Here is a 26,419-nt window from a genome sequence, read left to right on the forward strand (position 1 = left end):
ATTATTTTAATTATAATATTAATATTTTTGTTATTTATTATTATTATAATTAATTATGTATTATTATATATATTATATTTATATTAATATGTTTATATTATGTATATATATATATATATATATATATATATATATATTATTAATTGTTTTAATATTATTAAATAATATTTAATTATTTTAATAATATAAAAATTAATATCCAATAATAAATAGCTTCAAAAAATAAATGTATCAATATATTTACTATATCTATATATACTGTGCGACACATTTAAATGCCACCTCTTATTAAAATTTTGACGTTTTTTTCTAATTTCCATTAGAAACACAGATGTTCCGTTGGTTTCAATCGGTTTTCTCCCGTCACAAAAATGAAAGATTAGTAGCAGGAGCACATGAAGATATAAGAGGTATCAGGAGGTATTCGAGTAGAGTAGGAGGTCCTAAAGCAAGAGCGCTCATTGGTTGGTTACCAACCAACCAGCTTTTAGTAAACGCCCAGTCCTGAGGACAATAGTTGTTTCTTTAAGAAATTAATTTTAAATACTTCCAGACATTAATTATAAACTTTTAAACACTCAGAATATTCTACAGACTCAAAAGTATAGTTTGAATTTATAAAAGTTTATAAAAAATCTTTAGAAAGTACTTTTTTTTTAGTTCGACGCAGTGACCTATTAGCCTAGATATTGGTGATATATAAAAAATTAAATTTAAATACTTTTAAACATAAATTATAAACAATTAAGCACTTAGAATATTCTACAGACTCAAAAGTATAGTATAAATTTATAAAAGTTTATAAAAAATCTTTAGAAAGTACTTTTTTATAGATCGACGCAGTGACCTATTAGCCTAAATGTTGGTGACATATAAAAAATTAAATTAAAATACTTCTAGACATAAATTATAAACAATTAAGCATTTAGAATATTCTACAGACTTCAAATATAATAATTATTTCATAAAAGTTTATAAAAAATGCTTCAGAAATAATTATTTTGTTAAAAAACCCAGCAGATATTATAACACATTGTCCGTGATTTTAGGCACGCATTAACACTTGATTTATTTAATTGTAAGCATAAATTATATACATTTATAGATTAAACGTATTTTTCAGACTTTGAGAAAATTTCCTTGTTTATAAAAAATAGTAAAAACTATCTATTTGCTGAGAAATAAATTAATTAAAGTAATGAACTTTTACTTACGTTTGAAAAATAGACAACCATTTTGAACATAGCACAGGTGCGCTCTCTAGCGGTAGTAACTATTACTCAACTGGTAAAACTGTTTCGCCATCTGAAGGAAAGATCACACATCATTTCGTTAGAAGAAAATCAACATGGCTACCTGTCAACATACTTTGAATGTAAATACAGGCTATATGCAATGGACCTCTTTAGGACCTCCTACTCTACTCGAATACCTCCTGATACCTCCTGTTACCTCTTATATCTTCATGTGTTCCTGCTACAAATCTTTAATTTTTGTCACAGTCACATTGTCCACTATGCAAGATATTTTTATGTAATATTGTTTATATGATATATAACATTTGTTATATTACATTCACATGTGTACAAAGGTAAAAACATTCTGAATAAAGAGTATTGACACTTGACACTGCAGCTGCATTTTATTTGCAAAATAATTCATATGGAATCTCTTCCTAGAGATTATTACATTACTTTCTATAAATATATACAATTTTTTGGTGTCAGTCAATTCCTAGTAATGTTTTCAAATTCCCAGTAAAAAGTACATTGATAAATTTAGTACATGTTGAAAATTACAGATTAGAATGAATTTCTTATTTGTAATAACAAGGATGCATTCTATCTTCGATTCTATTTGTAGAATAGAACTGCTTATGGTTTCTTTACAATGTAAATATAATGAATGCAGTGTCATCCAAAATCTTTCATGGTTGAAGTATTGTTGCATTCTTCTTATCGTTGTTGATAGTAATGCATAGTCTCTTTCAGTCAAAGAATTGAAAATCTCTGTTGGAAAAATTATTATATTAATGTTATGAAGAAATATTACTTAAGAGTGATATAATATTTGTTTTTTATAAATACTTGTTTATTACATTTACCTTTTTACAATTTATGATTTTGATTATTTCATGACACTGCAGCTGTATTCTATTTGCATAATAATTCACATGGAATATCTACAAAGAAGATATTAATTACCAAATACATCAATTTGTCTTGTCAGTCAGTGAAAAATTAATATCTTCCATTACCATGTACAAAACTTGGTCAAATATTTTGTTCAAGAATAGAATTTCCTACTATAATGTATTTGCCATTTGTTTTCTTAATTTGTGATAACTAGGATGCATTTCTTCTGCAATTCTATTGATAGAATAGAACTGAGTATGGTTTTTTCCAATTGTAAATATAATGAAGGCAGTATCTTCAAAAATCTTTAATGGTTGCAGTATTGTGGAATTCTTCTTATCATTCTTGATAGTAATGAGTAGACAATTCCAGTCAAATTATTGAATTCCCCTGTTAAATAAATCAGTTTATCAATCAGTTTATTATACAGTTTGTTTTTTACAAATACAAGATTGTAATGTTTACCTTTTGACAGATTCTTGTCTTGATTATTCATTGTAACTGCAGCTGTATTCTATTTACATAATATTATAGAATAAAACTCTTGTTAGGATGACACAATCAATGCAAATCTTCTAATCGTTAGCCATAAGAAAATGAAATATATATCCATTGATCCCATGGTGTAATGGACACTTCTTCTCCTGTGCATAATTTTCTTAGGTTAGAATTAAAAATGTAGAGCTGCATTCTTATCTAAAAATATTTAAAAAAGAAGTTTATATGTGTACCAAAATAAGTTTGAAGAGAGAAAATGTTTAGACCATGCATAAAGTTAAAAAACAAAATAATCTATATACTTTAATAATTAATAGAATTTTCTATAACAAAATATATACTTTACTTACTAGTATTTGTAGTAATAACTTGAATAAAGAAAACGTTTGGAAGTCATCTGTATTTTTGGATTTCATTTAGAATATTATCTTTGTTAGGTTATGGCAGAACAGTATCGAACAGCAAGTCATCCAATTGAACTATTTTCATCTTGAATTGGTGATAACTAAAGAAAAAGCATGAAACAAATAATTACTAATAAATAATATTGCTCACTTAATTATTGCATCAGAAAGAATTTTTAAAATTAAATACATTACACTGCATATAGTCTGCATTTGCATTCAAAGTGTATTGACAGGTAGCCATGTTGATTTTGTTCTAGCGGAATGATGCATTATCTTTCGTTCAGATGGCGACACAGTTTTACCAGTTAAGTAATAACTACTACCACTAGATAGCGCACCGCTGCTATGTTCTTAATGGCTGCCTATTTTTCAAACGTAGGTAAAAGTTCATTACTTTAATTAATTTATTTCTCAGCAAATAGATAGTTTTTACTATTGTTTATAAACAAAGAAATTTTCTCAAAGTCTGAAAAATACGTTTAATCTATAAATGTATATAATTTATGCTTACAATTAAATAAATCAAGTGTTAATGCGTGCCTAAAATCACGGACAATGTGTTATAATATCTGCTGGGTTTTTTAACAAAATAATTATTTCTAAAGCATTTTATATAAATTTTTATGAAATAATAATTTTGTTTGTAGTCTGTAGAATATTTTGAGTGCTTAATTGTTTATAATTTATGTTTAGAAATATTTTAAATTAATTTTTAATATGTCACTAACATTTAGGCTAATAGGTCACTGCGTCGATCTAAAAAAAAGTACTTTCTAAACATTTTTTATAAACTTTTATAAATTTATACTGTACTTTTGAGTCTTTAGAATATTCTAAGTGCTTAATTGTTTATAATTTATGTTTAGAAGTATTTTAAATTAATTTTTAATATGTCACTAACATTTAGGCTAATAGGTCACTGCGTCGATCTAAAAAAAAAGTACTTTCTAAAGATTTTTTATAAACTTTTATAAATTTATACTGTACTTTTGAGTCTGTAGAATATTTTGAGTTCTTAAAAGTTTATAATTAATGTCTGGAAGTATTTAAAATTAATTTCTTAAATAAACAACTATTGTCCTCAGGACTGGGCGTTTACTAAAAGCTGGTTGGTTGGTAACCAACCAATGAGCGCTCTTGCTTTAGGACCTCCTACTCTACTCGAATACTTCCTGATACCTCTTATATCTTCATGTGCTCCTGCTACTAATCTTTCATTTTTGTGACGGGAGAAAACCGATTGAAACCACCGGAATCATATAGATTTGCATTGAAAGTTCGAAAAACGTCAAAATTGTGATTATAGGGTGGCATTTAAATGCTTTTCGCAGTATATATAGATATATTTAATATATTGGTAGGTGCATTTATTAATCATTTTTAATGTTATATTTATAGATTATTAATATTATTATAAAAAATATTGATTAATATCTTATAAATCTATAATATAGCTTTATAAACCTATTATTATAGGTTATTAATTCTTATCATCATTTGTTCAAATAAAATGTTATAAAATGGACTTTTGTTTATACAATTGCATAGATTTCTATTTTTATTTAAAAAGAATACTGCAAAAATCTTTCATGGTTAAAAGTATTGTTGCATTATTTTTATCGTTGTTGAAAGTAATTTATAATCTTTTTCAATCAAACAATTTACCATCTCTGTTAAAGAAATCATTATATTAATGTTATGAAGAAATATTTCTTAAAAGGAATATAATATTCGTTTTTTATAAATACTAGTTTATTACATTTATTTTGTACAATTTATGTTTTTAATTATTTCTTGACATTGCAGCTGCATTATGTGAAAAGAATGCAAAATGCATGAATACAACGAAGAAACAAATATTATAATACTGTTAAAATACATTTGTTTTCATTACATAAAAAATGATTTACATTGCATTCATTTTGAATCATTTATTAAAAATATTTTTGTATATCTGTATTTTATTACCGACTGATAAAATATGTGCCGCCATCTAGCGGTACTTGCTATTACTTCATTTTACCGACTGGTAAAACATTTGTTGCCAATTAGCAGTAATAATTCTTACTTTATTTTACCGACTGCTAAAAAGTTTGTCGCCATCTAACGGGAAAAGCACGTACTATGTATGTTTTTTAATTATTTAACTTAATGATCTATTGCTAAATGTTGTCAAAAGTTTATTTACAAATTAATTCCATTTGAATTAAATCAACATGGCCATCAGTCAATTTTCAAATGTTTTAGTTAGTAGTTGAAGAAAATTACATTAAAACATTTCTATAAATAATTATAATTGAATAAAATTTGTTAATAATAATGATATAAATGAAATAAAAATTATTCTATTAATTAAATAAAAAAAGATTTATTTTTAAATAAATTATTATAATTAAAATAATCAATAGTATGAAATATAATTATTATAAATAAATAAAAATGTTATTTCTAGGGTATAAATTTATTTCTTTAAAATTTAACTTATTTATATTTTAATAAAAATAATAATTTGATACAATTTATTCTATCAAATTAAACTTTTGATATCGAGTACATCATTAATTTAAATTTATAAAAAAAAAATATATAAATTAAAACGTTATGTCTGATTTAAAGTGTTTTTATTATAAAGATGTGCGCCTGTACGAATGCAACCCTCCAGACACACCTGTTGGGATGGAATTTTTTTTCTGCTCGAAAGATAGGCAACCCGTAATACAAACGTGTATGAACAGTTTGAAGTGAACAAAAATTCCGTCTCAGTAAATGGCACTCGCAAGCAGCATTTTCAACGTGTGTCTGGAGGGTTGCATACAAACAGGCGCACATTTTTATAATTAAATTAACAATGAAAAAAATACAAATAATATTATAATAATAATAATAATATATAATAAATTATCCTCGAAACTTGTTTATTTGAAGATTTTGATCTTGATTTGAAGATTTGACTTCTAATTCTTTATTACAATATATATATATATATACTGTATGTATATTTGGAATTTGCAAAATTAAATGATTTTTATTATACAGTATATATCTTTATAAAAATCTTTATTTTTCGATAATTTCTTTGATTGTTATAATAAATTCGATTTTGCACATACGATTATTATCGTCTTTCGAAGTATCCTATTATTAAATACATATATATATATATATATATATATATATATATATATATATATATATGTATTACACTTGTTTTAATAATGTAAATTATTATAATTAATATAATTAAATTAATATATATATATAAAATTACAAATTTAAATTTAAATTAATAAAAACTTCCATTTTTTTTCGTAAGTTTAATACCACAATTGTACCTTTGAAATCAAAAAAGAAGGTTGACTTATAATTTAAACATAAAAAGAAAACTTTGTCTGAACCCATATCTATATATAAATATGTTTTAATTAAGTTAATTATTTTCATTATATTTTTATCATAATAATAATCAAATATACATACATGTAAAGTTTAGTAAAAACTTCCTAAAACATATTATTAGATTTATATACATATACACACATACACAAAAAACAAATATACGTATGTATATACTTATGATAAAATCAAAAATGGGAAAAGAAGGTGTAAGAACAGGTAAATACAATTTATCTTGCAAATGAATTTTTTTTCCTATTTTCAGATTTATATATATATATATATATATATAAAAAAAAAAGAAAGAAAATATTAATTAGATAAATTATTGTACATACAACTTAATGTTAAACTAATTATTATAAATATCAGATCAATTATAATTGAACTCCTTGTGTAGATGACATTTTAATTGAACTCCTTGTGTAGATGACAAGTAATTTAATTCGATTTTTCTTTTTTTTTTTTTTTTTAATTTAATAACACCCCTTATATTTAAGGTACCATCATGGTGATCAATAGAATATTTTAAAGCACGATTTTATTAAAAAAAAAAAATAATAATAATAATATAAACCTATCACTTGAAAAAAAAATCACTTTTCCGTTTATGTCAGAGCACCACCGTCTTTTGTTTTTCGTTTTTGCAATTTAAAAGATTTAATTTACATTACATTTAAATTTAAATTCTAAATTAACAATCTATAAAAATGAACAATCAAAGACAGAAAATACAAATCAGAATAGTAATTTCTTTTCAATGTGATTTACAATTAATTATTTAACACTGATGTGATTTATGTTAATTCACGTATATATACGTGCATGGTTTTCCTATACTCAAATGAATCTTACTTATCTATATATATATCAAAATAACTAGACGATAGAGAGTCTCGCAAATAATAATAATAATAATAATTATTAATGATAATAATAATAATAATAATAATAATAACGATGACGATCGAAAATGATCTTACTTTGCCATAATAAAAATAATTGCAATTTTACATTGCACCTTCTATAGGTTCGTGTTACTTTTAGATAAAATATTCATTTTCCACCATTTTATTAAACAATTGCCATTTTTTTTAAATGTAATAAAATGTAATGTAAATAATAAATGATTTTCAGTAACACAAATTCGGCCCATAAAAGGTTAAAATGTGTTTCGAGGGGTATGAGATTTTTCAGTCAGTTCATACAAGATTTTCAATAAAAAAAAAAAAATAAATGAAGAAAAAAAAACAATCATGATTTTTTTAAAATTAATTATTTGAAATTATTAATAATAATAAAAAAAATGTTCTTTTTCAAAAAAACGTATATATACATATTATATAAATACAGAAAGTATATAATAAGTAACATACGTAAATACTAAATAAATTTTTTTGGGCGGGAAAAAATGATGAGGGTTAAACCTAACCTTCAAAAATGGAATAATTGGCGCGCATTTTTTTGTTTATTTTTTTTTTTAAATAATAATTTATACAAAACAGAAATCAAACAGTAGGGTGAATAGGCACGAAGATCGTATCGATACGACATTATCTTTGAAAAAAAAAAAAAAAGATAAAAGATAAAGATGAACAGACAGAAAGAGAGTGGGAAATGAGGGGGGTGGGTGGGGGCTAAAGGAAAATTATATATATATAAAAAAAAATATGATCTCGTTCCTAACTAACAAAAAATAAGTATAGAAAATGTTTAAACTAATAAAGAGCAACCTGCCGTGTTAACTCTTCCATCGTACTACTTTTTGTTTTTACGTTTGAAAAAGGAAACGGAGCGTATCGCAGTTCGAAAGGGGGGTGGGGGAAGGGGCATCATTTTCCAACAGGATTATACATCGCGATTACCGGAAGTTTAGCCACGCGAACGACCTTAGAAAAAAAAAAAGGTTCGTACGAGTTTATTCTAAGAAAATGAGGCACAGGACGGCACTTAGTTTAATTATACTTCTTCCATTTTGTTTTGTTTTTTTTTCTCTTGTTTCCTTTCTTTGCTTTCATATATGCTATATATATGTATATATAGATTTGTATTTTTTTTTTTTTTTTATTAATTTGTCTTCCTTCCTATTTGTTTGAAATCATTTGAGTTTCTCCTTTGATTCTTCTATTTCTTACCCGCCATTTTGGTGAGCATGAGAGAAAGAAGAAATAGATTTGATTTGATTGATTTGATCGATTAAATATGACGAATGTATGCCTTTTGGGTTGTTGGGCATACGTAAAAATCAACATAATTCAAAATATTCGTCCGACTATAATTATATTCGTCTTATCGTGTTTTGTTTTCAATAATTGTACGGCCCATATTGAGACCCATGATAATACGGTCCTGGATACGCCGCTGGTGCTGGATAACCTGCATACGCGTACTGTTGTTTTTGTGGATACACTGAAATTATAGAAACAAATATATTTATTAAACGTTTTTTTGTTTAAGTATTATGAAAAATAAATGTATTTTTAATTGTGTTCGATCACTCTGCCTTTTTTTTTGTTTTTTTTTTCATTACGTTTATATTTAATTGTGACTCACGTTGTACATTTGCGCGGGAAATTGAAATCTCGTTAGTATCGATGAAATAAAAATATGTTTTCTTTTTTATTAATTATTTTTCAGTTCTGTTAAACGTAACACATTTAAAACTTCTTTGTTTCATTACGTTTATATTTAATTGTGACTAACGTTGTACATTTGAGCGGGAAATTCGAATATCGTTAACATTGATGAGATAAAAATAGATTTTTAATTGATAATTTTGCATTTAACGTTAAACGTAACAAAATTAAAACATGTGAACGAACACGAAGATAAACTAAACGAGTGTCTCTTTTCAAAAAATTCGCAAAAATATTTGACTGTAAAAGGTGACAAAGTCCAGTATGTCCGTCATTCGTGTGGGTCATCGAATTAGGCAAGTGTGCCGCTTTCGAATGTCATTTTAATGTACGTAATTAATTATTTACAAGAATCTTTTATTTTAAATAAACATTAAATCTATTTTTTTTTTTTATTAACTAGATTAGAATTTTTCATTGTACAAAATCTAAGAACAAGAAATATCTATATACATATATTTTTTTGTTTTCATTGAAATTAAATTAATTCGTAAAAAATTGTCAATCATTTGATCCGATCGATCGTAAACGTTTCGTTTTTAGAAAGGTTTTATTTATCCGACATTTTCATTTCTTCTTATTTGATGATCAGACCGTAAACAAAATCACTCAGAATCGATCATGGAAACAGAGCGTAAAATGAAAAAGTAAAAGTTTCTCGGACACGAATATCGAACGTCGTGTTTTCCCCGAATGATATTGATACATGACCGACATAATTATGGTTTAGATTCCATGCAATAATTCTCAATGGATTTACGATCGTATGTATCAGATTTTCACCGAGAGAGTCCATACCTAACATTAAACTTCTAATTTATGAGAGAATCGAATGTTTTCTTTTATTATTAACTATTATTTAAAAAAAAACAAAAACAAAAACAAAAATTATTCAACAAAATTTATATACAATTCGTTAATATTTTTGTTTGTTTGTTTGTTTGTTAATTTATCAATGATTTTTAAATGAACAATGGTGTGTTACCTCTAATGATTCTCTATAATTATTTGACTATTACTATTATTATTATTAATATTATTATGATGACAATGATGATGATGATGATGATTATTATTATTATTATTATTATTATTATTATTATTATTTAATTAATTATAAAAAATGAACTATGTGTCCTAGTTTTGTTCAATCGTAAAATGATTTCAATGATTCGCGTTAGTTTTTAATGGGTCAGTCATTTCGGCACGTGAGACACGAACTTTTATCAATGTTCGATGAATAAATGATTTATACAGTTAGTGAAACATACTGTGCACATATACTATGATGCATGTTTTTTATTTATTCATGTAACAAAGCTTGAAACAATCATAACTCATAAAATATTAATAATTGAATTATAATACAAATGATTCGTTAACATTAAAAAATACGTGTCACTGTAAATTGCAATTTATAATAAGATTTGTGTTTTTGAGCTTGAATTGAATTAAAAAAAAAAAAAAAAAAAGAAAAAATACAAAAAAACATAAAACAAACATCCCGTTGTGCACAGTGCGTTCATTGCAAAAGCAAAAGGGTTTTTTTTTATATTGTTTTTTTTTTGGTGTTAAATATGTACCAGGCATGAGATACTGCATGTTCATCGCCTCCTCGCGCATTCTCTCGCCCCTCAAGCAAATTGCCGCAGCGCTAAACAAGATTGCGCTGATTAATGACCAACCGACGCCGACCCAAGCGACCACGTACGACCAGTCGTACGAGATTAGTGAGTTGTCCTTCAGGACCTAGAATTCGCGTTCCAAAAAAAAAACAAAAAACAAACAACGGGAAAAGTTAGTCAGGTTCGTTCACAGGACATCGTTTCACCTGGCATGATGTATTGAACATTCTGGGTCTGCTCGCGAGCACGTTCCTTTCTTAAGCAGGATGCTGCGATCAGAAATAGTGTCATCGTGCCTAAACACATAGCCACTCCTAACCAGGCCATGTAAAACGACCAGTCGTACCACTGTGCTGTGTTATCCTTTAGAACCTACGATCAAATTTATTCTTCAATTTCTAATCATTTTATTTGACAAAATCCTGGTCATCGTGTCTTCATCTTGCCTTCTCTTCATGGATCAACAATACACTGTGAGAGAAAAAGTGATATAAATTATATTTTAGAATATTATTAATTAATTATTTCACTCCAAGTAGAACCCTCCCTTCTGAATCGATCCTCTGACACCTATAAAATTATATTTAACAAAATTTCAATAACAAAATGTATAGATTGGTAATTGGGGTTTGAAATTACCATTGAAAAATCTGAACCTTCAAAGAACTTGCTTAATTTTAAATCACAAATGAGACCCATCATCGGTAGGTTTAAAATTACCATTGAAAAATCTGTACTTTTAAGGAACTTGCTTAATTTTATGTCACAAATGGAACTCATCATATTTGTGGGTTTGAGATTACCATTGAAAAATCTGAACCTTGTTTAATTTTATGTCAGAAACACATAACCTATAATTGAATATTCTCATCGAAGTAGGAAGAAAAATACGTAAGGAGGTAATTTACTTACATTGCTCCATTGTTGGTAATATTCTTCACCGACGATCTTTTCTTTCTCATAATATTCTACACCATGCCAAAGTCCCATGCCTCCGGCGCTTAGTAGACCTAAACGAACGACACAACTTTTAATTTTTCTTTTTATCTTTCTCACTCTCTTTTATTCATTAATTCTCTTCCTATAAAATTTACGTGAGAACATTTCGAAGAGAATGACATAATTATAGTACAAAAGTAAGTATACTAACAAGCGAATAGCATCAAAATGGCGGTAGCTGTGATGTTTCCTGGTGATCTTCTCCAACAACCAACGACTCCCGTCCAAAAGGCAGAAAATATTGCTAGGAAACCTACCATGAACAGTGCTATCACGGATCTTCCCATGTCTATTGAAAAAATAGAAAAGAAAATGTACGGATTGTAAAAAAAAATTAATGGAATTAATAGGATTAGTGTTTAAAACGATCATGGCGGCGTTGTAATTCATATTTTCGCCACTAGGCGACTGCCCTTAAAAAGTTTATCGCTGTATCGGACGGGTTGATGAATTTATTAAGTTAAAGTTATGTTTATATAGTATACGATATTAAATATATTATAATTGTTATTAAAAAATAAATGTTTTGTTATTATTTTATTATTTTAATTTTCAACTGTAAGTGCTATCCCATTTCTATTGAAAAAATAGAAAATAAAATGTGCGAATTATGAAAAAACAAATAGAATTAATAGAATTAGTGTTTAAAACGATCATGGCGGCGTTGTAATTCATATTTTCGCCACTAGGCGACTGCCCTTAAAGTTTTTCACTCTATCGGACGATTAATTAATTAATTAAATTAAAGTTATGTTTAAAATACGATATTAAATATATTACAATTGTTATTACAAAATAATTTTCAACTATATAGCAACTTTTTTATAGTTACTGGACAATCTAAATTTTCACAATCTAATCACAACCATATTTGAACGATGATGTGAACGTGTTGACTATAAAAATATAAATGAACATTGGTATACGTAAAACATAATTATAGACATTCTGTCATCGATCGAATCATTGAACACGTATTATAAGACTACTGTACAATCAAATTATTGCAGTTAAACTCTAACCGAGACATTAAATTGCGCCATACGTACGTAATCGAGCCATTGCATCGTCGGAGAAGTCCCTCGTTTGGTTTTCTTCATCGGGGATGAAGTAATCAATGTTCATGCAATGCGTTTCCACCGGACTCAAATACGTCTCCACTTAAAAAGAAATAAAATACATTCATATATAATCGACAATAAGTCATAGAAATATTTCATAAATTGTACAATACGTTTACTTTTTGTTTCTGTTTTTTTTTTTTTTTTTTTCGTAAGATTACAACAAGTTATAGTAAGTAATATTGCAATTTTTTGTTGATACTTTCCATATTATTTCAAAAGTATTAATTTTATTGTACAAAGCTTTAATTTTTCAATCGAATCATTAAGCGAGGAAAATTGTTTATAGAAAGTTTCCGTCATTCTATCTTTCTCTCTCCCTCTCTCTCTCTCTCTCTCTCTCTTAGAGTTTAACCTAACCTAAAGTAAACTTTTAAAAGTAGTTTATTACATTTACAACTCTTAGACATAGTAATTCCGATGATGATTTCAAGGAAAGTGTGTCGAGAACGTTTGCGAGCAAAAATATCTGGATATATTATCATAAAGGTATAGTAGTAAATGGTAAATGCTAGAAGGCACAATGGGAAAATTCAAGATGGTGAGATAAGCGAACGTCGCACGAAACAACGCGTGGTCACGTGACGAAATCAAAAGAGAAGGCGGTTATTTCGAACGGATGAAGAAACGAAAGCGTCTTGTTGTTGTTGTTGTTGTATTCGTTGAGAAGGAAAGGGATAATATAAATGTAAACGTTTTTTTTTTTTTTTTATCAGACATGTCTGATTTTACAATAGAATTGCAAATGTGGGTTTGATGAAAAACGTGAGAAAATATCCACGAGAAATGGAAACGATATCGTCGTTAGAATCGCAAAGAATTGTGAAATTCGTCGATAGTTCGTTCATTCATTATAATGGCGGAAGAATAAATTGGTTCTCATTGTAAAAGTGAAGAAAACAATCGAAATGATTGATACAACACAAAGTGATACCGTTCTTTGACCGACAGACGACGGCCTTATCGGTTCAACCCATACCGCTTGTTTCCGGCGTATCGTTTCCGGTCGTCGTCGTATTCGTCGTCTCGTAACGTTCATAATCATTTGATTTATTCTTTAAACGTGTCATCGTTCGACCCTTATTTTTCAAAAAAGGATAGAGAAGATGTTATTAACGGTATTTTGTTGATAATGCAAGCGAAATTTTAAACTTAAAAAAAGAAAAAAACCTTTTTTTATAAGTGCTCAAAGATCATCAGTGAAGAGTACAGTTCAACAGTTATGATTCAGATATTAAAATTCTTTGTACTGGATCGTTACTTTATTAAATGATTCATTAATTATTATAAAGTATAGTTAAAATAATTATATTAATAATTTAATGAACGATAAAACTCTTATAAATGAGTCGTATCAACATTGTTACACGTGAATTTTTTGTTATTAATTTTTATTTTTTTTAGTATTTTCTATTGCAGATTCAAGATTTAAATAAAAAGTATTATAACAGTTTATATTTTATTTTTTCGTTATGGTACAACGAATAATTCGATAATAAATATTGATACAAACGTATTAATTTCACAATCATTAATCTACTTTTTTTATAATTGAAAATGATTGAAAATTCAATTGTTTCATATTAAAACAAGTCAACTAGTAGATATATATATATATATATATATATATATATAAAAGCTATTCCGCAAAACATATGCATATATGCACACGCGAGACAAGATTACGCTACAACTAACACACACACAGAGACACACTATTATATTCGTGAAAATGTGAGGTCAACTTTCACATTATTCCTGACTCTGGAATTCCTCAGCACAAGGAAAACATTCGAGAACCAATAAGAAGATCTTCGTGCTTACCTTATCGTGATTTTTGAAATTCTTTACGTTTTACATGAACTTTTAATAGGTGTGTAAGTGTGTGATATTAAATGAGATAAAAATAATGTCAACTATAAATAAAATTCAATGACAATTTTTTTGTAAAAAATGTTAGAATCTGATTTGTTCATTTTTTTTTTTTTTTTTTTTAAATGTTTCAATAACCTTGTACTACATTTACCACATGTACTTAATTTGTAATATGAGACTGTGATTTATAATTCATTATTTTTTGTTGAATGAACATTAATTAATTTGTTATCAATGAGAGAAACATGCAATACCGTTTTGTTATGGGTGGAAGGAATAAGGGGGGCAATGAAATCATTTGAAATTCAAGACGACGCTTTAAACGTTATTCGCGACCTTCTTCGAATCTAGTTTCGTCCAAAGGAGAGGCGCCATGCCAAGATCGTTGACTCCCCATAGTTAACTGTATAAACCACATAGAACGAGAATGAGCACCTCTTCTTATCAACCGCAAATGGAATTGTCGTGTGACTCTCACGTACCAGGCAAGTCCTTACGATTAACGAAATAGATTGGAAGTAAGAAACAAAAAAAAGAAACAAGAATTAAGGTTACTTTCTTAGAAGAAACCGATCGTTGTATAGTTCAAATGACAACGTGACGAATGGAATGTTTTCCTCATTGAAAAAATTCATCGAAAAGGAAAAAAATTAAGAATTTTTCTGAAGAAATAAATTGTAGAAGACAATTCATTGAATTGAGCTGTTTATTTTACAATTTTTTGGATTTTGTTCGAAAAGTTCGTGCCGATTTTGACGGAAGATTGAAATGCAACGCATTAAGGATTTTGGGGGGGGGGTTGGGATCTGTAGCACTTGAATACGCAATCTGGTGGCTAAATTCAAAATTATAGTAGATAGGACAAATTGCTACGCCACGTGGTGAGATTTTTAGCACTTGAAATACGCTATCTGATGGCTAAATTCAAAATTAGTCACTTTCCACTTAAAAATTGGCCACTTTCAAAATAAACGGCTCATTAATGAATTAGAATTTGATGTATACAGACTAATGATTATGATAAACAATGGTTTTGTTTTTTCTAGTCAATAATTTAGATAAATTCGATCAAATAGAAAGTGACAAGTGTGCACGCACTGCTTCAATGCTTAGTAGTAATTGGAACAAATGTTATTTTATTTTTCATAAATAATCAGATAATAATAACAGGTACTTTCGTTAAACGTATAATGATGATAATTTTGAGAAAGATTCATTCATAAACATGAATAAATAAAATAATACAATGTTAATGATTTTTCTTTGAAAATGAAAAAAAGAAAAAAAAGAATTAGAAATTTCTTTTCATTCAATATAATATTATTTAATTAATAATAAGTACTAATATTACCATAGAAATAAAATTCTATTGAATTATAAAGAATAATAAATGTGGACGGACTAATCCCGTTCTTTTGAAGTAGCGAGAATTACTACCGATTTAATCGGCTTTATAAAAGTTAACAGGACACAAAGAGACTACAACAACAACAACAACAACAGAAACAACCTGACTCGTTTCAACATATTTGAAAACGCGACTGCAAAAGCGTGAAAGCAGTCAGTTCGCAGAACGAACAAAGTGGTTTCGTATATGTCGTGAAAGATGCTTCGAAAGTGGTATTTAACGGAGATTAGGATTTTCCTGTTAACAGTATAGTTAATTATGTTAACTAAAAATCATTGGGATTGACTTAACACGTAGTGGCGTCTTGTCAAAACAATTCTATACATTTATGGTGTGAAAAATGAGCCAATAAATAATTATTTTAAAAATTAATATTCATATTTTATTATAAACTGTTAATCATGTTACTTGTTAATCATCCTAATCTATGCATGTATATTTTATTATTTTATTTGTAATATAGGTTTATAACCAAGGTATGAATTGTACATGGGATTTATACACGTTTATACATCAATGTGATGGTAACAGTCTCCCATAACTTGGCTGTAGCAACAGCAACAGCAGCAACAGCCAGCGATAGCGCCTTGCATTCTAGGTCACGTACTTTTCGAGACTCAAGAGAATATGCTACGCACGAGCTACGGTGTCATTGCTTCGTTCGTTTATTCGTTTTCGAAATATCGACTCTGAACGACGCCATTTTGGCTAAAACAATTCCATTTTTTAATTAACTCTTTGCACTCGAGACGCTAACCAGCAACTCAACGATGATTTCAAACAAATTAGGGAAACATTTGACATGTACTTTAAAGTCATTTATAAACAAACAAACGTATACATCAAATTGATTTATTTTTATATCAAAAAAGAAGAATATTTTGAAAAATATTATACTCTGCAATTAGTTTTTTTTGTATAATATTTCGTAAAACAATAGCCAAGATGAATTCTAGGTGTTTATCAGGACACGTATCACAGTAATTTGTTACTTCCGGTCTACCTCCAGGTGTATTACGATTAGAGTAAACCTTACAGTCCCTTTTCAACCCCTTTAAGTATTATCTTTAAAGAAATATTTTATCACACATCGTAAATAAGCAGATAAAGTAAACGAAACGACTTGAAATCAGTCAGTCGAGCGCCGTATCAGCGCCACTCGACTTACCACTTAAATATGCCTTAATTCGGCACCGCTCGAGTGTGTGTGCTTGTACAAAGGGTTAATTTATTTGAAACTAACGACGATTTTTTCAGTCAATTTAAGTTAGCAGATTCTAGGAGGAATGTTTCGTGAATTTCACCATTATATTTTGTTCTTTATGATTTTTTAACTATTTTACAACGATCATTTTGTTGTGTAGTTTATTTGAGCGTATCGAGGAAAATAAATGTAATGCTTGAGAAGTTTGAAATGTGTACACGGATCATTTGTGATGCTATTTGTTGGTTTGAAATGTTAAATTTCTAAAGAACAAAAAGAACAGATAAAAAGTGAAACAATCGTGTAAGAAGATTCCTCATGAATGTATAAACGTTGTATGTATTTTTATACACATATATACATATATAAGTATGTATATTTATAACGAACGACAAAGTCAGCAAATTTACGATCTTCCAAGAAAATAATCCGTTGTACATACGCATCCAAGTATTTTGCATAATTCCTGGTGTCATATTTGTGAACCGATGATTACGAATGCGAGCTCACGATTCTTGCATAAATGAAGACGACGTTCACCAGGAAGTCTGACCGATGAGAGATTTTCATAGTATGTATATATAAAATATGATTAGATCTAATCGTTATCGATATTTCCATGAAAGTAGTTACCTTTCTCTTCTATTTCTCGACTATTAGACTTTTAATGGAATACATGTATCAAAATCTCACGTTTTCTTCAATACGATAAATTATTGTTTCATTTCAATAGTAAAACTAATTTAATTGTATGATTCTATCATCAAATATATATATATATAAATGTAAATGTATCTTATAAATCAATTAAAAAGTAATATATATGTCATTTATTGTTCTAAAAGTTAATGTAGATTTAAAAAAAAAAATATAAAATAAAATAAAAACAAATATAAGGGGTAACATTTTTATATTTGAATTTATGTATATATAATTAAAATATAATGTACAATATATTATATTATAATATTATAATATATTGAAGAACTGTTCGTAGCTCGGTGCTAAGGTTTTCGGCTTGTAACCGTGCCATCGTGAGTTCGAATCCCGTCAGTATTATAATATATTGTATAATACAATAAATAAAATATTTTTATATTTTAATATATTAATATTAATTTATATAATATTATAATAATATATAATATTATATATATTTAAAAAAATATTATATATTAAATTATATAAATTAATTATAATATATAATATATATAATAATATAAAATATTATATATTATAATATTATTATAATATTAGATATATTAAAATGTAATATTATTTTATTTATTATATTATACACAATATATTATAATAATGTTGTTGTACAAGTATTATACAGTATATTACAGTAATATACAATACAGTACTGTACAATATATTATTATATATATATAATATATAATATAATAATATACAATTTAATTTGTATTTCAAACCTAATCTAATCAAATAAAATATAAATTATAAAATAATAAATATATATACATATTTATAATTATTTTTTTATTTATTTTAGAATTGAAATAATATTTGATAAATAATTGAAATATATATATAATGCGTTGGCAGAGATTGCATGTTTGACATACTTGCTATATAAGATGAACAAAGAGAAAGAGAGAGCATAGAGTGCATTTCACTAGCAGTTTAAATGCCTATATAGCGAATCAACCGAAAGGTGTAACCTTTTCCATATGGAACGTTATAGCAGCGTCCAATTGCAACGGTTCAAACACGAGAAAGATATTCCATGATGATTGGAACCCACTACCACCACCATCACTACCAACATCAAACCAACAAGTTCTGTTACAAAATTTTATCGTTCAAGATGCAATGTATAGTTGATCGAGTAATTTACGCCGAAGAATTTGTGTTATAACGGGTATCAAAATTGCGGCCATGCGTTCGTTGTTTGCGTTGTTCGTACGTTCGTGTGTTCACATAGAGACGATAAAAAACGTATATGTATGTATGTGTATAAATTTGTATTTTATTTCATAAAATATATTATTTTTTCTTTTAATATAAGAATTATACTTATTATTAGTTCAAGTATAATAATGCTGATACAAGTAATACTACAACACGTTTCTTTTTCATTGTGTAATATTGTTTGCAGATTCAACAAAAATTTGAAAAAAACACCGTCGATTTAATAGTTCATTTTTTGACACACTTTTTATTTCTTTTCAATGTATTTTTTTTTTTGAATCTCTTAACACATTCTCGACCAGTGACGTATAAATTGCTTGAATGTGCACATTTTTTTACTATCCATTTTGAGAGGTTAAGAAAAACGGGTTAAATGTAACATTGATTACATGAAAAAAGTTGACAGAAGACTAAACTGAATTCTCATCTATACAGTGATATGAAAAATGTGTTTGTTTCGATGACTTATAATAGGTAAATACGACAAATAGTTTCTACAGTAGTTACTTATGACTCGACTTAATAAATAAATATAATTGTTCATTCATCTTACCCGTAGGTGGCCTTTCTTTGGGATAACATATCCTGAAGAGACCCTGAGTTCTTGTATAATAATAATACTTTGCATTCATTTGATCTATCAAATGACTTTGTTCAGCGTGCTTGCCTGCATATTGCTGTAAATAAACAAAATAAAAGAACCATTATCAAAATGTGAATCACATTAAATAATCATAAATAATATATCATAGAATGGATTAGAATATAATCAAAATTTGTCTAAAGATAATCATTAATGTGACACTGTATAACAAATTTCTAAATCCATTAAAGTTACGCCTACAATCATCGTTGTGTTTCTATGGTCAATCGAGTACAAGGTAATCTACGAGTAAAAAGGTCAGGATTGTTTCAATATTTTTTTTAATGATAATGAATATAACAAAGACTGTATAAAGATTATAGAATAAAATTCTATACAGCAACCTACGATTTTTCCTGGATTACTAACTGGTAATAATCGTACGTGACACATGATGCGAAACCATCCGACGCAACAATCTTTTTAACCTTGAGAATGAAACATCAGATACCATGTGCAACATTCCTTTCATTTAATTCATCTTCTATTAGCTAATGATTTTTCTTTTAGTTAATAATTAATAAATATTAACACATGTAAAACATTATTACAAGTTTGTTTTTTGGGTATTCATTCGAAATTTGTATAAAAATGATGTCAATGTAAATAATTCTAATCAAACGATCTTATTCCCTAATATTATCGAACATATTTTATTTAGATTGAAGATTTAAATATTTAGAATTGATTTTAAATAATTGAACTTTCAACTGGTAAATAAAAAAAAAGAAAAAAAAAGAATCGGAGGATTCCAATGAAGACCCACGTTAAGTTCATTCAGCTTTCACGTTGTGTGGTTGTATTCGCCATTATTCCGACACAGAAGCCACCGAGTCGTCGATCTCCGGCAATTTGATAGAAAGGAAAGCGTGATTCTACGAGAATGTCACCTGAGTACGAGAGAAAGAAAGAGAGAGAGAGAGAGAGATAAAAAGGAAGAGAGAGAACGTATGGCTTCTCGTGAGAACGCAAGCTATGATTTCCGTAAATAGCAATGGCCATAAAATAAATAGTTTTTATTTATATTTGGTCATAGAAATACGAAAATGTGTAATATGACACTACTAAAGTTAAATTAGAAACAAACTTGATATACTTAAATACATGTTTCTATTTTATGTATTAAACAGATCATACATGCATAAAATACATGCAATACATTAACTGTATAAAAGAAAGGATATGAATATTCGATTTTAAAATGAAGTTGTCCTTGTCCTAATATCGGTTGACTTTTTTTACGTTTCGTGAACCATGAAAATGTTAATTTCATTTCATAGGTTATAGGTTTTATATGTTTTAAAGGTTATGTTTCCTTATTTATTAATTTGATTGCTTACTAATATTCGTATTTAATTTTTATTCGAACAAATGTTTTATTAATGAGATATTTTTCTTTTTTTTATCAATTAGTATTGAAATTTATATAAATCCAATTAAATATTGCAGACAACGAGGTAAGAAATCATGTTATAGGTTTTACAGGTTTTATAGATTAGGTTTCTTTATTTATCAATTTTGTTTTTTTTACTAATAATCGTATTTAATTGTTAATCGTATGTTTTATTAATAAGTGAATGTATTTTTTGTAACCAATTAGTATTAAAATTAATATAAAAAACAACAGTAAATGTCAAAATATTTCAGACAAGGTTGCAAGGAACTCCACCTGCATTTTTATGATCATCTTTATCGATTTTACTCAATAAGATATTCTATGGCGTTTTAACGATCGATTGGTCGAGCTAAACCAAAAAATCTACGTGTTAAAACTTAACGATACCTTTCACCGTAAAACTCGTTTCTAAATAAACGCATTTGGTTTCTGAAATACATATACATATATATGTATGTATAAGTAAGCGTCACGCTTAGTAACTTTCATCTGAATTTTTTGAAACAATAAATGCGAATCGATTCAATGCCGTTTGTTTCCTAGTCTATTCCCTAAGATTGTAAAATACAACATTTTTGTTATTATTTAAAATAAAAAATCGATCGATGTTACGTTTGAAATTACCCGTCAGGAGAGTATACGTGTCACGTGGTGCATTCAGCCATCTTGGATTGGTGAGAATGCGCGCCAAAAATATTAAAAAAAAAAAAAAAAAAACAAATTCTAGCATTGTAAATGAAATATAAACAAAATGTTAATAATTATTTAATATTTAGGTGAAAAATATTGATGACAGTTAGTTGATATTCGTTAAAAATAATATACAATTTACAAAATGGAGGAAATTGAAAGAAACACAGGAGGACTTTTGAAAAAAATGTTCAAATATATGAGTTGAGAGCTTTGTGAGTTCTGTGTGTTGTTTTTCTATCGTAAAAGTGTTCATGGAATTGTTACCTCGCCTTACTAGCAAGTATGCACACTAGCAATAGTGCAGTGTACACGCATATGTCGTAATCACCTACTCGTTAGAATGAGACGGAGAACAGGTAACATAACTGTACGATGCGGAGCGCAAATGCGATCCTCCGATTGTCGAGAAAATTGACGTCGACTTTTCTTACATCTCAAAAAGATTCTCTCACGAATTTAAAAGGAAAAACAAAACGACGAAATACCATACACATAAAATAATTATATTTGTTTTAATAATAATAATAATAATAATAATAATAATAGTATGTTTTGAACATGATGTATAAATGATGGATATTTGTACAAAGTAACAAGGGTCCTCTAATCGATTTGTTTTTTTAAATTTAATCATCTGAGAACATTTGATCTTTTTATAGATAAGATTTAAATGGTGGGGGTTTATAAATATTTGTTGATATCAAGATAATATGTGGTATAATTATAAAATATTATAAACAAAAAAGAAAACAAATAGTTTTGGAGGTTTTAAACCAGTGATTCCCAAAGTGGACGCCACCGCCTTCTGGTGATTAATTAAATAACCTGTTAACCGGGGAATTCCCTTTTTAATTACATAGCTTTTTTTATTATTTATTTATTTAATTATTATTATTTATGTTTAAAATAAATGAAGACTATGAAATATATATTTGTTCTTTTATTTATATATAAAATATGTAAAATACGTTTGACGTATTAATACGTCTCCCACGGTTAACAGGTTAATTGCTATTAAAATTTGCAAACAAATTAATTTCCAGGTGGCGTTAGGTAATATTTTTTTTCTAGAAAGGGGACGGTAGGACCAAAATGTTTAGAAACAAATCAAAATGTTTGTTCTAACCTATAAATGAAGGATTATATTATATTTCTCATTATTCTTTTCTCGATAAAACAATTTGTAGAACATCCTGTATTAATAGAATTTGTCCATGTGGAAATAAAAAATACAATGTAAAACTAATAATAATAATAATAATAACGTAACGATTTGAAACGATCATTGAACGTATTATTTCTTTCTCATTGTGAAATGGATCCGCGAAACGGATACGATAAAGAAAAGATCTAGAGTTTCGTAGGTAATTTTCTTTAAATGGATTAGTTTCTTACGAACTAACACACGGTAGACGTTGCATTGCATCGAACGTTAAACGCAAAACTTGTTGAGTCAACGCGCTTGAGAATGGGTGCGGCTCGGAATGTCGATCGTTCTGAAGGTAACGAATGAAGAGGACGAGAGGAAAAGACAGGTGGCCCGAAAAAGACAAAAATCAAAAATAGTTTTCAGGAAGAATGAAGATTCCATTGACCGAATGGGACCTATGAACATGTCAATAAATCCGTCAACTTATTTTCACTTGTCAATGATCCAAAACGTTTCATATTGGGACAGTTGATCTATGGACAGTTGATTTATCGTTCAATGACAGAAGGGTCCTATTTCTACAAATTGGGTACAAGTAATTCATCAAAACAGGCCCAATTATAAAAACACAGAAAGCTTTTAGGTTATAAAACACAAATTACATATTTTTATATTGAAATAATAAATATTCTACAATGATAACAAGTTAGTAATTACATTGTGAGTAAAAATGACAGGATAGGGGTAAAAGAGGAATTAAAAAAACGCTTGAACACGAACACGTTGCAATGTTAGGTTAGGTTAGGTTAGGGTTGTACTGTAATTAAAAATAATTTATCTAGTTTTGAAGTCTGTTGCGTTAAAGGATTTATACACTTGTGAGACTGTGCACAGGAGAACTGTCGTGAGAAATTCTTCCGTTCGCTAAGCTATAGGCCAACACCGAGGAGGGGTGAACTTGACCTTCGACCCGAACGTTCACCTGCGACAAGGACGACTACGGATGTCGAGGATGATCCATCTTCCGGCGTATCTTCCGTTTTTTTTAGATACCAGACATGATTTTACAAGTATTCTAAGAATTCATCAGATTTGATGATCTGATGCTCATTTAATTTGTACGAAAGATCAAGCATAGAAATGTTGTAGATTTTTCAAGATTCATAGGAAGATGTTGATGATGATGATGAATGTGATCAAAAGGAATTATAATCATGAGCAATTAACTTTCACGTTTTCGCCGCTTCACGGTAAATATTCTTCGTTATGAGGACTCGCAGTTAATCGTCCACAATAATGCAGTTTCGATACGAATCAGCGTTAAACGAAGCATAAAGTTGAAAAAGGTAAAGAAAAATCGAACGTTTTCTTGGACAGTAGAGGAAGGAGGGGGGGGGGGAATTAAGAAAAGAGGAGAAAATAATAATAAAAAAAAAAGATAATTATTTAAAAAACACACACACACACACACACTATATTTCCTCTAGGCATACGAAGCGTTCTATACATCACCACTGGAAAATAGAAAGTAAGTCGAGACGTGTACGTGGCATTTCACGAATTCCCGCTACTTTGTAAAATGCGGAAGATAACCCATAAAATTGATAAAAGGAGAGAGAGTAGAATATTTTTTTTCTTTTTCTTCTTTTTTTTTTTTCAAACGATTTACGTTACTTTTACAACTTTTGTATCGTATACATACTTATTTAGATAACTGTAATTAAGGAAGAAATGTAAAAACCTTTTTTTTCTTTTCTTTATTTTTTGGGAAAAAGAAGAATCAACGAGAAAAGTTCATTTGCATAATTAGAGAGAAATCTAGTTAGTGAAATATTTCGATAAATGTTAAGTTAAATCATGGGGAAAGTTGGTAAAAAAAAATAAATAAACCAAGAGACACACGTGAAAAATAAGAATAAAAAAAAGAAACAACATAGCCGTTTCAAATTTTGAAAAAAAAAAAAAAACATTTAACAGGATGTTCGTGAAACGTTTTCATTTCAATAGAATACAAAATACAATTTATTCATGACTGTACACATAACATTCTTTTTAAATTCCTTGAAAGTATACCTGGAAAGCTATTCTTCCACCTGTGTCATTCGTCCTACATCAACATTGATGATTATCTTTCTTTCTCTTTATAACCTAACACATTCACCTGTTCTTCATTATTCAGCATTAAAATAAAATAAAAATGTGTGTGCATCCTACAAACGATTATTCTTATTCTCTTCTATCAAAGATCAGAAGAATAATCCATCTCTCTCTCTCACTCTCTCTCTAACTCTTTTACTTCGTTGGGACTAAAGAACGCCACGCACCATGACATTCTTCAACTTAGCCGACAGGGTATCGTTTGGTTTGGTAAAAAGGGGGTGTGATGAATTTGTTTAAATCAAATTCGATCTCCTACGAACCTGAATTTGGGCACGCTTGACCTCGGTGTAAAGCCAATTATCCGTGGAGAAGGCAATAGCTAGGAGAGCAGTGGCAATGATACCGGTTATGGTTGCGAGGGACAGCGTTACTGCAGAACAGGGCATCCTGATGTCTTCTTTATCTTCCTTTTTTAGAAATATATATATATGTATATATAATTATCCAATAATATTAAATATTATTTTCCAATAGATTTCACTTCTTCACCCCCGTATACCGTTAGGATGCTACGGCGGTGATGACGAATAAGACGAAGAATATAAAGATAAAGAAAACGGCCTTTGGTTCATCCGTGAATCCTATCTGTGATGTTGGTACGAGAGAAAAAGAGATAGAATGAGTTCACCAATCCGGTCCACGAACCAACTGTGTTCTTCTTTCTCTTCCTCTCTTTTTCTCTTTCTCGCGTGCAAGGAGAAATAAAAAAAAAAAACCCACAAAAAAAAGGCTTGAGGTAAGAAAATAATATTTTTTTGAAGATATAAAATAAACAATTTACACCACTTTTAGATTAAAAGATCGCACGCGACGTTTTTGATGGTTCGTTGATTGTGATCGATTTGAAATTAGTTACGTTGGTTCGTTGATGTTCGAACGCGATCCTTCGCGGTACGCACTACCACCGCTGTTTCCTACAACACGAGACTAACGGCCCGATCCTCACCTCGGAGGAAAGCTTGGACCCAAGGAGAGAGAGAAGAAAAAAGAGGGAGCAAAAGAATGAAAGAGAGAGAGAGAGAGAGAGAGAGAGTAGTAATGGAATCCCCCCCCCACCTCCCACTTAAATGCTGAACGTAGCTTCCAACAGGTAGATATGTGTTACCTGTCTCTTTTCATTGCAACAGCGGTGCTCAGCACT

The 26,419-nt window shown here is 28.3% G+C and overlaps 1 protein-coding gene and 1 long non-coding RNA gene across 6 annotated transcripts; both read right to left on the reverse strand.

The window, feature by feature from the left end:
• Nucleotides 1–489: 489 nt before the first annotated feature.
• Nucleotides 490–3,363, reverse strand: LOC107071210 (uncharacterized). Of its 2 annotated transcripts, XR_001476414.2 has the most exons (7): nt 3,233–3,363; nt 2,984–3,138; nt 2,601–2,831; nt 2,258–2,525; nt 2,105–2,182; nt 1,215–2,009; nt 490–504 (listed from the first exon to the last, which is right to left on the reverse strand). It is a non-coding gene; the product is annotated as an uncharacterized LOC107071210 (long non-coding RNA). The 2 variants fall into 2 exon arrangements; XR_016176227.1 differs by lacking the exons at nt 490–504; nt 2,105–2,182 and having other exon boundaries at nt 1,617–1,671.
• Nucleotides 3,364–8,477: 5,114 nt separating this feature from the next.
• Nucleotides 8,478–25,674, reverse strand: LOC107071211 (uncharacterized). 4 transcript variants are annotated; one of them, XM_015330003.2, is made up of 7 exons: nt 25,539–25,674; nt 19,790–19,913; nt 12,743–12,853; nt 11,845–11,982; nt 11,607–11,704; nt 10,653–10,818; nt 8,478–8,842 (listed from the first exon to the last, which is right to left on the reverse strand). In XM_015330003.2, exons 1-7 carry the CDS (start codon nt 25,662–25,664, stop codon nt 8,739–8,741), a joined length of 867 nt encoding a protein of 288 aa, XP_015185489.1. In that variant the 5' UTR covers nt 25,665–25,674; the 3' UTR covers nt 8,478–8,738. The 4 variants fall into 4 exon arrangements, with proteins under 4 accessions (XP_015185489.1, XP_015185490.1, XP_089027747.1 ...); XM_015330004.2 differs by lacking the exon at nt 10,653–10,818 and adding an exon at nt 10,901–11,066; XM_089171621.1 differs by lacking the exon at nt 25,539–25,674 and adding an exon at nt 20,646–21,244.
• Nucleotides 25,675–26,419: the final 745 nt, after the last annotated feature.

Source organism: Polistes dominula, unplaced genomic scaffold, assembly GCF_049000335.1.
Source record: "Polistes dominula isolate Pdom_NZ unplaced genomic scaffold, Pdom_raw_medaka contig_26, whole genome shotgun sequence".
Classification (NCBI taxonomy): Eukaryota; Metazoa; Arthropoda; class Insecta; order Hymenoptera; family Vespidae; genus Polistes; species Polistes dominula.

Bases quoted from the DNA above. Each gene is read 5' to 3' on its own strand.
- LOC107071211 (XM_015330003.2), bottom strand. From the start codon at position 25,664: ATGCCCTGTTCTGCAGTAACGCTGTCCCTCGCAACCATAACCGGTATC. The intron at 19,914-25,538 runs GTTCGTAGGAGA...GTTTATTTACAG, and splicing joins TCAAGCGTGCCCAAATTCAG to CAATATGCAGGCAAGCACGC. The intron at 8,843-10,652 runs GTACATATTTAA...CTATAATTTCAG, and splicing joins CATGCAGTATCTCATGCCTG to TGTATCCACAAAAACAACAG.